The 12807-nt window shown below is 36.0% G+C and overlaps 1 protein-coding gene across 2 annotated transcripts in view; it reads right to left on the reverse strand.

Moving 5' to 3' along the window:
* The window catches only part of UGGT2 (UDP-glucose glycoprotein glucosyltransferase 2), a 91226-nt gene extending 79581 nt beyond the window's left edge, over positions 1-11645 (reverse strand). Inside the window, exons 1-3 of one of the 2 annotated variants that reach the window (XM_026854922.1) lie at positions 11567-11645; positions 3534-3664; positions 2312-2424 (exon numbers count right to left, since the gene is read on the reverse strand). In XM_026854922.1, coding sequence (XP_026710723.1) covers positions 2312-2424; positions 3534-3545 — 125 coding nt within the window. In that variant the 5' untranslated portion in view covers positions 3546-3664; positions 11567-11645. Of the gene's footprint in view, positions 1-2311; positions 2425-3533; positions 3665-11566 lie in introns of those variants that run through there. The other variant, XM_026854952.1, reaches the window with a different exon arrangement.
* Between the last annotated feature and the right edge of the window lie 1162 nt (positions 11646-12807).

A 12807-nucleotide genomic window follows, 5' to 3' on the forward strand; every position in this document is an offset into this window, starting at 1 on the left:
TAAGCAATCCCAACCATTTAACAACTAAAATCTTCCTCTGACACATCCAGAGCCCTTGAGCAGCCCATTGCACCTCCACAAAAAGTACTTCCAATTAGAGCCATGTAGACCGCTGCTACATGACTGAAAGCGCACCAGACCAAATCACAATAGCTACTGCATAACGGACTGGATGAAGCAAAACCTTGATCTTGACATGCAGGCTATTTGGGCTCTCCTGAGTTCAAAGTGCTTGAGACTTCCTGGATCTCGGGTTGAGCCGACTGATCTGCACAAAACAATGCTGCAGTCTCTTGTTTCTCTTCCAGTGAGATTTGAAACTATCATCCCTAAAACCAGAACATTTCTTGTGTTCTCATCCAATATGGGGAACTTTAGGACATAACTGAAAGCCTAGCTTAAGTTGGCCTGGCTTAAGTAGAAGAGTCATGACAAATGGAAGATGGAAAAAGAAAATGAAACACAAAGGGAAATAGTTTGAAATAAAAAAGGAAGCAATAAACCAAAAAAAAATCTCTTTTCATAAAAGCCACTGAGAAAAAGAATGACTGGTTAAGAGGAGCCAACAGCAAGATGGAACACTGTCCCAAATATCATTTGTTCGCCATACAGGAGTACAGCCCTATCTATATCACCTAGGCTAAACATCTCCAGCACAAGTGAAAAGCATCTGCTACCCAGAGTACAACTGGAAATAATAGTGGAAACAATTACCTGAAGGTGAAATGTTTTTCTCAAAGTCTAGCTCCAGGAAGTCTAAAATATTTGAGTGACACAACTACTCCTGGAGTGAGAGCAGAAGGAGAGGAAATTTATCAAGATTTTTTCCCTGCAGCTCTGAAGGTGCAGGTGCAACACAAAGCTATCCAAAACACAAGAACAATTTAATAGAAAGAACTTCAGTTTTGTTGTGAGTTCCTAAAGTTCATGATTTCTAGAAGTCTAACTCTTTCAATTCCGAATACTTCAGGATTCTATTGTTCAGTATAACGATCTTCCAGAATCTTGTAAATTAGGAGACCATATCTCAAGAAAGGAGTATGTGTTGAATCCAGTTACCTACTTTAGAAGAGTATATTCAGACATTGTGATAAAATGTTAAGGTCTCATGATGCCTTAATATATGACCAGAAGAATTCCACATAATTTTAAAAGCCAAATTATAGTACAAATAATTAATGTAAGAAAGTAAGTGACAATTGTCAGGCACAATGTAATAGTTAAAAATGGGACATTGCAAACTAGACAGTGAAGTCTTTTTGCAAAAACCTTGGCTATTGAATAACTAAAAGACAATAATTTAGTAGGTTGTAATTGTATCAATGGACTTAGAAAATACCATAAATCACACATGTAGAACACAAAATTGTTTTCAGAAGCAACCATCCCCAAAGAGATAAATTTATAGGTTTTCAGGGTTTTTTTTCCAAATTATTTTTGACAGAAAACAAAAATCAAAGAAATATGCCCTACTAAATCATCTTTCAGCTCCACAAATCTCATGAAGTGGTTGAGGGCATGGACACCAATGTATATTACAGTGGCCTTGACCACTGCAGGAAAAAAAAAAAACAAACCAAAAAACACATTACATACAGGTCTTGAAAAAATACAAATTGATTCATTTTTAATAAATATTTTGCTTCCATTATTCTGTTATTAGTTGTTATTTTAATAGGTTCTACATATATTATTTCATGGCCCAGATTAATTCTGGTCTGATACTAGTTTCCACAGGACAAAGCCTGCAGAAAGGCTTGATATGTGCAAAGTCTAGCACAAGGTGAGGAAAGGTTATGCCAGCTGAGGTAGACTTCTCTTCCACTGCTGTGCCAATCCCTTACAAGCCAGAAAACCACAAATACAGCAGCACTGACTATGTAGTACTACTGCTGATTGACCTTTCTGTCTCAGACACATTAAATGTTAAATCTGCATAGAAAGTACACTGTAACTTAAACTTGACTATGCCATACCAAAAAATAAGGGAAGAAAAACAAAATTAACCATGTGGTTAAAGGAACAAAGCTCTATGATTTTATAAAACCCTACTTTGATTTGTAATTGATGAATTCTCATAACAATAAATGTTTAAAATATTTCAAAACAAGAAGTAACTCTTAAAATAACACATACTTTAAATGGGTATGTCTTTAAATATCCAGTAAACAGGGATTTATGGGCTTAGCATTATCAAGTAAGTAGAACATAAAATTTCAAAATACTACAAGTATATATATATATATATGTAATAATACATTTTCCTCTTTAGTAATCTATTTTTCCTCTTAAAACAGATCATTACATTTACCTCTTAGTAGCCTTCTTCAGCAGCTTTTTTATTTCATTAGTCTTACAGGTGTGCTTCTCATGGATAACCACAAATGCACCACAGCCTTCTGGTGGAGGTTCATCAGCTGCAATCTAATATTTCAACAATTATACTCAACCAGAATGCTTTGATTGCACTTCAACTTAAACTCACATCCCCTTGATTAAAATAACTCAACAGCTGCCACTGAGTTGTGTTTCTAATTAAGCCCATTCAAAATTGGCTACATGTGAAATAAGTAATTGAAAATATTAGAAGATTAAGACCTTATAACCTTTGTGAGATTTAGTCTATCAAATGCAGTCATACTCCAGAAAATGCAAGTCCAGTTATGTTGTGTAAAGACAGGGCTGTGAAATCTCCTCCACAAACTGAAGTCACAGCCTGTACTCTCAGATATTTTTAATTTTAGTTGCTAGCAGCAATCATGCTAATATACAAAGATTTCACTGCTAACCAATAAATCCCAAACAATTAACATCAATTTTTGGTTGTCTCTCCTTCCCACACACCCCCTTTTTTTTTAAGCCCTATTCAGCTACTCCCATGTAAAGTGGGAATCATATGACTGCATGTCAATGACTCTGGATTCACAAGCTGAAAGATAAAAAAGAAAAAATATGAACCTGAGATGATGATATTTCTCCTGAAAAAAAACCCTAACTTTATTACAGCTTATTACCTTTTACAAATATGGATTTCTCACTTTATCTTGAAAGTGGCATTGCTAAAAGGAGGAGGAGCAGTTTTAGTCTAGAGGCACAGTAAATTTATGTCCTCACACTTTTTCATAAACAAAGCAGTTATATAACTTCTTTCAACTTTTCAAATACTAAAATAACGAGAGAGATAAAAAGTCCACTAAATAACAAATATAAATTACTTGAATCTGCAGGAAATTTCCTAGTTTGGCAATGTCTGAATTTCCATAAGATTATTTAAAGAAATGCAGAAAAACCCCACAACCTGAGTTTTAAAAATGAACAATTCCAAAAATTCTGCCCTGAAAATAATGCTATCCATACAATCAAACATGAATATATATTCCTGTCAATATAACCAGCTTATAAAGCATCACCTTTATAAATGGATCGTGTTTGATTCCAAGTGACATCAGCATATATTTTACTGAACATTCTTTACTCTGCAGCCAAAACATCACATAAAATCATGTACCAAATATATCAGATAACATAGTCACCTGCTGAAACATCTGAACAGTTGGAGAATACGCCCGTATGGCAAGTGCAAACTTCAACAGATTGATTTGCAAATTGGATAAAAATTGTCCTGCTTTCTTCAAGATTAAATTGTAATAGGAATGCTCTGAATCTGTTGAAAAAAAAACCAAACCAACAAACTTTTAGTATTTAGCCATAAATGATGTGGCATATCTACTTGTGCTATGTAATAGACAAGTATTATGTTAATGATGCTTGGCAGTTTGAAAGTCTGCAATGCTGTCCACTGATAATTGTTTCCTTTACTACCAATTCTAAAGGCCTAATACAACATAAACACAACAAAAGTGAGCATGGTAGCACTAGTTAACACCTAAATAATTTCCAGCAATATACAAATCCACTCAAAACAATAATGTGTCTCTGCAGACCCAGATGGAAAGTCTTGAACAGAGCTTATTCATTTATTTCTATCTCTCAAGCTTATGCTAGTCTTTTAACGCAAATTTTTACTGTTACTTACTTTCAACCAGCATTATTTTACAAATAAATTCCTCACGTTTAATCCTGGAATACTCCAACAATGCAATTTACATACATAAAAATCTTATAAATGTGACATTCTTTGGGCTACTCTCACTTATTTTCTTCTTTATAAATACATGACGAATAAGAGTGTGAGAATGGATGCAACATGTGAAGTGGCTTCCCCCCTCCCTGCATATCTTGCCTTCTTCCAGGCCAAAATTAGGACTCCCAAGAAGGAAGGTAGATGGTGTCTGGGAATGACAGAAGCAATAACTAAGAACACTGGTTGAAAATAATTAACCTTCATTTCTTGTAGAGGCATATTCAAGTGAATATTCTCATGCTGTCCTTGGACTGTGAAGCAAAGAAGCTTAATTAGAAAGAGGTTGTAATACTGTTTTATCAAGTTGTGAAAATGACCTGTAACTGTTTAAGGAATAATGCTCACCAAAATTTTAAACCAGGCTTATATACATTGTACTATATGATGTTCTCGAACACAAACAAATTAAGGGTCAGAGAACCAAAGCTGTGACTATACCAAGCATTGTGCACTATCCCTGTTCCAGAGGTTGCTCTTTCACAGTAGGAACCCCTGAAGCACATGTGAAGCAGTCCAGAATTGCCAATTTATGCCTGCCTCCCTCCTTCCATCCCTCCCCTGCCCAATTTATGTAGTCAGAATGTTTTACTTATATTGGTAAGATACAACCTTGAAATTGCAATGATTCGAGATCTTTTTTACATGTAATTCAAATATTGTCCTGTAAAGCTGAAAACTTGCAGTAAAGGGAAAGTGAATTCCAGGAAGGACCATTCTAGCTGAATGTCCAGCTTGAATTTATCTGTGTTCTTAGGTCAACACCTTAGACACCTTATAAAGGTGCTCTTGCTGTGAAAGTGGAATAATTGTCTCAGTAGGAAACCCCTTTAAGGGGTCCAAAGTAACATCAAAATTTTAGAGGGTGTGAAAATCATCTCACATAACTTAAACTGCCAGATTTTACCTGTCTCAACTGCTGTAGATCTCAGAAGTACTCGTATCAGAGGATGAATGCAGCAATCGAAATGCCATTCCCTCACTGGGACCTAGGTTCCATACAATAGCCTGCAGATCATAGTTTTGGAAATCTCCATTAACTGCTCCCAGCAGTTCTGTATACAATTGTCGTAACTAAGCACTTCCTATCCTCTCACTTTTCCCATTAAATTCCCTAACCCTCTTCTTAAGGCCTCCTGGATCTCCTTTCTGCCTCTTCCTCCTTCTTAAAATTTATTATTTAGAAAGGCTGAGTTTGTCATAATTCACTAGGAAAAAAAAATATCTAAGATTACAAAAGAGTATGATCTGCATCTTCAGAAAGCTGCCTTTCCATAAATTGTATATGATCATTACTGTGTAACATTAAATGCAGTGGATGAAAACCCCATCTCTTCTATGTTTTCTAAACCTACACATAGCCCTGGCAGAACTCAAATGAGATAAACTTAGCTTCACACTTTCCAAGCAATGAATGTGAAAAATCTGGAAGTGGCAAATACTTCCAGATTGAAACATCTTTCCAATAACTATACTTCCAAATTTTCTTCCAATTATCTCCACAAAAATAAAAAAAAATGGATCTGAAATTTATGCCTCTCCACTCAGCCCCAAATAACATCCTATTGAACACAATGAAGAGTTATTAAATATACAATTCTAAAGATACTGCCTCAATAAAATATTTTTACCACAAGTCTTTAAATTATTTGGCTTACAAATTCCAGCTGTGCTTTCACTGCTGTATATAAAACAGCTGACATTTTTGCTCTGAAAGATGATTAAGACAATTATTATTTTAATGAGTAAAGTAAAAAAAAAAAGATAAGTTTGTCATGTGCCTTCAAAAATGATTGTATAACATATTGACAAGGTTACATTTATCAAATCATGCATCCACTCCTACTACTTCAACTTACATTAACACTGCTGGCTTTGTTCAGACTAGAACTATACTTTAAACTTCAGAAAGATAAATTAACCCACATCAAATGCTATATGGTCTACTTAATGCAAAAACATTTTAAAAAGTTTATTACATACAGAACTATGGTTTCAGTTTTGCAAATATCTTCACATAGTATTTGGTCCTTGAAACTGGATAACTACTTGCCCTCTAGGCACATTTTAACACTGCAGTCTATGCCAAAGAGTAGAAGTCATAATAAATTTCTTAGCACGTTACAGGGAACCACGGAGAAACAGATGTTTCTGGTCATAAAATGCTGCATGATAGCACATTACCACTAAATTCATTAAGAATGTTAATATAAAAATAAATAAATGAGACAACATTAATAGGATACAGCTGAAGATTTCAGACATCTGAATGCATGTGTATGAGGTACATATCTGTAAACTTCCATTCTAGCCAAGAGATCAAGCCCAGCAGCCAATGAAACCTGAAAAGCTATTTAGCTCACTCTAAAGATGCCTAAATTTGTCAGCTGAATAGTGCTCTCAACTCCTGAAGCCAAATTGATTAGATTGACTACAAGAACAGAACAGCTAGCTAAGCAGACTCATATTTAAACACTGACATTTACTATCCACAATCTACAGCAGTATCACACACCACAGGTAGATTAAAAAATAAAGGGAGATGACCAGGACAGTCACAAAAGGGAAGTAAAGGTCTGTATCACTGTTCCTCAGATCCCATGCACACACAGCACAAAATTAATCTGAATATACACTGGTGGCCCACAGGAGAATTTAATTCAAAGTGCCGAGGCACTGGAGGGAGGGAGAGTAAGCATAAGGGACATAATTAGTCAGAAAAGCACAGGGTGCAGGGATCATTATTTTGGAGTATGGGAATTGTTCCAACCACATAGATGCATATATCTGCATCTAGAAATCAGCCAGGGATTTAGAGATCCCAGGTAACAGTAGTTCAGGCAATCACTGGCCAAACCTATATGACATTCAAGCAAAATGCCAGTAGAGAGGGAATAGTTTATTTATTGTGCAATTATTATAGAAGTGTCATGCTTATGAAATGAACTCCTCTTGAATCTTTAAGGTTGATATGTACATAATACTGATCTAAATTAGCTGTGAATATTGTGTAGTCTTTTAGACTACAACAAATAATTTTTATGATTGTTGTTTGTATGTAATATACTGCTATTTTTTTACAGATAAAATAGTTTCCCTATTAATATGTTTGTGGGTTGTTTTTTTTTTAATACATATTTAAAAGGCTGCTGAAAATTCAATATATAAACTGAACCACTTGGGAAGACAGTAAACACTCAAGTTATAATTAATCGGCAGGGAACTGGCTACTTACCTTCACTCCGTGTTCCTAAATTAACCTTTTGAGATATAAAAGCAGCAGCAAGTTTCAAAGGCAATCTTCAGGTTTTGTAACTGTGCTGGTTCTAATATGAAATTTTTTCAGCTTTGATTTCTTTGTAACATACATGCAAGCCCAAAATAACATCATCTGCATTTCCAAATCTTCCACAAGCCTGGCAGCAATTGGGTTGCATATTAAGTAGACCTACACAATATCGTCCGTGCTACCTGAAGACCTCACTCTAATTTAATAGAGTGTATCCCATCATTAACTTTATGTTTTTCATAGTGTATAATTTCAATGATGTCCAAGTTGATTTGAGTTCATATTAAAGAAAACGTTAAAACCACCAAATACATCACCAGGCTAAATGGTTTACCAAATTCCATGTACACTGTTCCTACCAAATCCATTAAATTGCTATATATATCATAGCTAAACAGACCATTACTAGACCTAATTTGCCAAGGCTGAATATTTTTAAATGAGCAAGTTAACAACAGATGTTGATTTGATTACTCTAAATTGAAAACAACAAGTTTTGAGAACTAATAAGAAACAGATTGGAAATCATCCAAGGGATGATTTGAAAGAAAAAAAAAGCCATGAGATTTGATTTTTTAAGTTGCCTTTTAGCTTTAGTACTTCATGACTCCTCTGAAATAGATAGGAGTCAATAGGCTGGATATAAATCTATTATCCAAATCTTCTATAAAACCATTTTTTTAGCTTCAAATCTAGCAATTGTTTACCTTCTATGAAAACATTTCTATTTATAAACATGAATGTGTTTATTTCCCAGTTATCTATCCTATCTGCTCTTTGTATTATCCAGAGCAGAACTGAAAAGTCAATCACCACAACCAACCCTTTTTAAGCCAGATACTTTAATTTGATGGAGTAGCTATAGTTACTTCATCCTTAATGCATCATGAACATCCCTCTACATCAATGTGTCTTGACATGCAACAGCTAAAACGGAACCCATTCCACATCATCCACAGAACCAACTTCTCCCCAGAGGTATACTATTACACACCTCTCAGTAGCTGTACAACTTCAGCATTTCAGTATCAGTATTCTTCACTCTAGCTGACCATTTTATTGTAGCTGTCTAATGCAGACTTCCGTACTGAAAGGTGCATAAATATTGCTGGACACATATGATGCTCATAATATTTCTATTTCAAACTCAGTATGTTGACTTCAGGAAGATGCTCTTAAGTTGGAAGAACCAATATTGATATAATTTTTTCATTAAATAACCATTTTTCCTCTAAAATGGAATCCTTCATTTTCATCCTGTTCATAAGGAACATTGGTTTGCTTGATTAATACTACCTCAACTATGAACCACTTGGTGCCAGAACTCTGCATTTTCCTGTAGTATGAACATAGGAGTTTGTTGGCCATAACAAATATACAGAACAATTGCTTAATATGCTTAAATAAAGTAATGTTTTAGTACGTACTCAAGGTTCCCCACTACCAACATCTAAATATTTCACTGGCAAGATAGGCCATGCAGATCACCCTACTGGTAATTTATTTATTCTCAATCACACAAAGTTTATTCAGGTGAAGTAGGTAAACTATGTAGCTAACAACTGATTTCATCAGACATCTGTATCACTAAAGCTTCAAATTCCTTGGAGAGCTGGTCCAAGCAAGCAGACAAGTGATGGCTGATAAAAACCCTGACACATCATTTACTACATCAGTCTTGTCTCAAGGCAATACCAGCTGCATCTAAACCACTTAGAGAAAAAAAAAAAAAAGAATAATTCAAGTTAGAAGTGACTTCTGGAGGCCACCTCATCCAAACTTTCACTTAGAGGAGATCCAATTTCAATTATAGATTAGGCTGCTCAGGGACTCATGCAGCAGAGTTTAGAGTATCTCCAAAAACAGAGATTGCACAGCCTCCTGGGGCAGCCCATCACAGTGTTTACACAACCCCTTGTAGAAACATTTTCCCTAGTATCTAACCAAAATTTCCATGCTTCAACTTGGACCCATTGCTTTTTTTCATATTACTATGTACCTTCAGGAAGGGTCTGGTTCTGTCCTCTCTATACCTTTCTTTTAGGAAGTTGAAGATACAAGGTCTTTCCTTACTCCTCTTCCTCAGGTTCAGTAACACCCAGTTCTCTCAGCCCTTTCTCAGAAGACTGCTCCAGTTCCCTAACCATTGTGGTGATCCTCTCCTAGACTTGCTCCAGTATGCTGTCTTTTAACAGGGAGCCCCAACATGGGTCTCCGTACTTCAGAGGTGGTCTTGCAAGTGCCACATATAGTGGAATAACCACTTTTCTGGACCTGCTGGTTACACTCCTGATGACACAGCCTAGCATGTAAAAATGTAATGCAACTCACTGTTGACAAGAATCCCTGGGTCTGTTTCTCAAAAAACGCTTCCCAGTCTGCCAGTGCCCAGGTTGCACTATGGCTGAGATTATTGCAGCCCACGTGCAGGACTCTGTAAAGTGCCTTTGCTGAACCTCCCAATGTTTCTGTTGGCCCCTCTCTCCAGCCTGCCAATGCCCCACTAATGGCAGTCCTATCCTCCAGCTTCTCAATTTCTCCTCCCAGTTTTGGGTCATTCACCACCTGTGGAGGGTGTAACACACGCCATTGTCCTGGGCATTGATAAAGACCTTAAACACCATTAGTCAACAGTACTTGACTCAATAAATGCTGCCAGCAACAAACCACAGGTCAAATTCCACACCTATTTCCATTTTCTGTGTCCTCATGCCCTTACACTGAATAGCTCTGAGCAGCATTCATCACCTGAGCCTACTGTTCCCAGCAATTTTCTCTGGTTTTGTTTATACTGCTGATCTCAGACTATCCCCAGTTTTCATCAGCTCACAGTCAATATCCCATAACTCTAATCAAGCTCTTTGTATCTGTTCTGCTTCTACTATATCCTTTCTAAAGTAATGAAGAGGAAAATACAGGGAGACAGTAAAATAGAACATCATGCTTTAGTCAACATAAAAGTACATCACAGAATCATGAGCAGCAAAATGTTGTTTATCACGCAGGTCCCCATTCCTTTCCTAGTAATTTTTAGTTTGGCTATTGGCTGCTATGGGCATTGATGAGTACTCCAGTAACATTCTCACTGACCCATCACATGGACACCACAATCTCTTTTTTACTTGTATTCAGTCACTCAAAATTGCTGAAGTGTGTTTTTTGTTAAGTTCTCCTTTCCATATACAGCACTTCTCACATAACAGGGATTCACTTTTGTCATCTCACTGCCATTTTCTGCATGATCTTTCTACAAATTTAGTTTTTGACTATTATCGTAACATTCAATTTACCTGAAGTCTCTTATAGTGGTACTGTTAGGTTCTCACACGCATGCCTAAAGAGCTATACTATTCTGAAGAGCAAAATGAAACAGCCTTACATTGTTTTTAAACTTTTTTCACCTTGTTCATCTATTGACCTACTAAGTAGGTCTAATATTGACCACAACCTGTCATAAAGCCTGGCAGGTTTCCAAATATTTCATTACCGTGGTCATTTCTAGTAAACTGCTCTCCAAGGTATCTTCTGAAGTGGCTCACTTGCTTTGTTCTTCTCTCATGCTTCTCACATGCTTTGTTCTTCTCTCCAAACTTCTAACAAGCTAATATTCTTCTGTGTAATCATGCAAGGGTTTTTTTTTTTAAATCCTATTTTGACAGTGATAAACATTTATTCTAAAACACAGGTATTGCTGCTAGAAAACAGTCTCTGTGCCACCTACAAGTATTAAAACTTTCTTGGTCACTCTTTTCGGTTTTGGCTTTAGCTGGCATTCTTGTTTTAGTTATTTGTGGGATTCTCTCCTCTACAAACATCCATCTTGCACAAAATGAAGTCTGAATATCCTGTAGGCTCTTGTTGAGTCACATAAGAAGGTAGGTATCTTTTATCTTAACACTTCTGTTCCATATTGTAACAGCTCAGTCCATTTCGTCTTCCTTGCTTTTAGAACTCCTGGATAGGTAGAGCTCTCAGGCAAAAATATGCTACAACTTTCTTAAAGAAAACAACCTAGTAAGCAATAGCAGAAAAGTTAGGCTTCACCTGACTGGAACTAGTTATGGTGTTAGGCACATGTTCAAAAGTTAAATACAGTGCAAGATAATATATTAAAACTAGCATGCTGTGTAACTTACCTCCTTGCTTATAAACTGTTAGTTCTCGTACAGTTTCCAAGAACTGCCAAAACTTCTCATTACCATCTTCTGCAATAAATTCACTGTTTAAAAATAAAAATGAATTGTCCATAGGCTGACTTTGTCCAAAGATATACTACAGTAAAAATCTTCAGTTGTTTAAATTAACTAATACCCAGCAACAATTAAGTGTTAACTATTGAGTAACCATCTAACATCTCTATGGTATATAACACTCAACAGTGGTATATTTTGGCTAAAAGAAACTTTGAACAAAATACTGTCAATCTGAACTGAGTAATCAGAGCTGTAAAGCAAGTGAACTATTCTCTGATACAGAAATAAACAGAATTTTTCACTTTATTTTTCCATAGGTATTCCAATATACAGCTATAAATAAAATAAATTCAGCACACAAACTTTATTTAATAGTGGCTAGATATACAAATAAGAACACATGCTGTCAGGTTAGTTTTTAATTAAATTACAGGCTTTTATTGATGACACTGTCTACATCGCTATGCAGGGAAGGTCCCCAATCTCTGGCAATCTCTGGAACACTTTCAAAGATGGGTTAATCCTTACAAAGCATAAAATGTAAGGTTTGCTTTATTCCAAATACCATTTACTCATAAGACTTTTTAGGTTTTTGTTTTTTCTTAAGGGAACATCAGTTGCCCCCCACCCCCTTATGTCTGCCAAAAAGATCTACTTGCTAGTTTAAGTAAATTGTTTTCTAATCTTTACTTTGGAAGTTTGCCACTCCTTTGATTACAGAAGCTTGCAATTCCCCCTTTCATGGGAGTTTTCCACAAAGCAGCAAGTAAATTTAAAAGCAAACCAAACCAAAAATATTTTAAACCAAACTGGCAGGGGAGCCACAAACATGTAATACTGGAAAACATTTTCACTTCCTACTTTGAAGTTATAATTACAAGTTAACAATACCTTTTTTTAAAAAGGTATGCTTCACTCCTACAGCTTCACAACTTCACTAATACCTTCATACATAATTATTTCATTGATGAGTGGAAGTAAACTAATTGGGGTGAGATGAAGAGATGCTGTTACCCAGGGGAAGGTAGAGATAGTGCAACAGGCCGACTGCATCGCCTCAGCCTAACCTGCAAAACGTCTGAGTAGGTTAAATAGTGCACTTCAAAGGTGGGAAAGCCTGTCAGCACTCTCGGTAGCGTTTTGCTAAGGGAGAAAACAGTTCAGCCTCGTTATCAACGGAGTAC

Source organism: Athene cunicularia (assembly GCF_003259725.1).
Source record: "Athene cunicularia isolate RWA chromosome 1 unlocalized genomic scaffold, athCun1 chr1_part1, whole genome shotgun sequence".
Classification (NCBI taxonomy): Eukaryota; Metazoa; Chordata; class Aves; order Strigiformes; family Strigidae; genus Athene; species Athene cunicularia.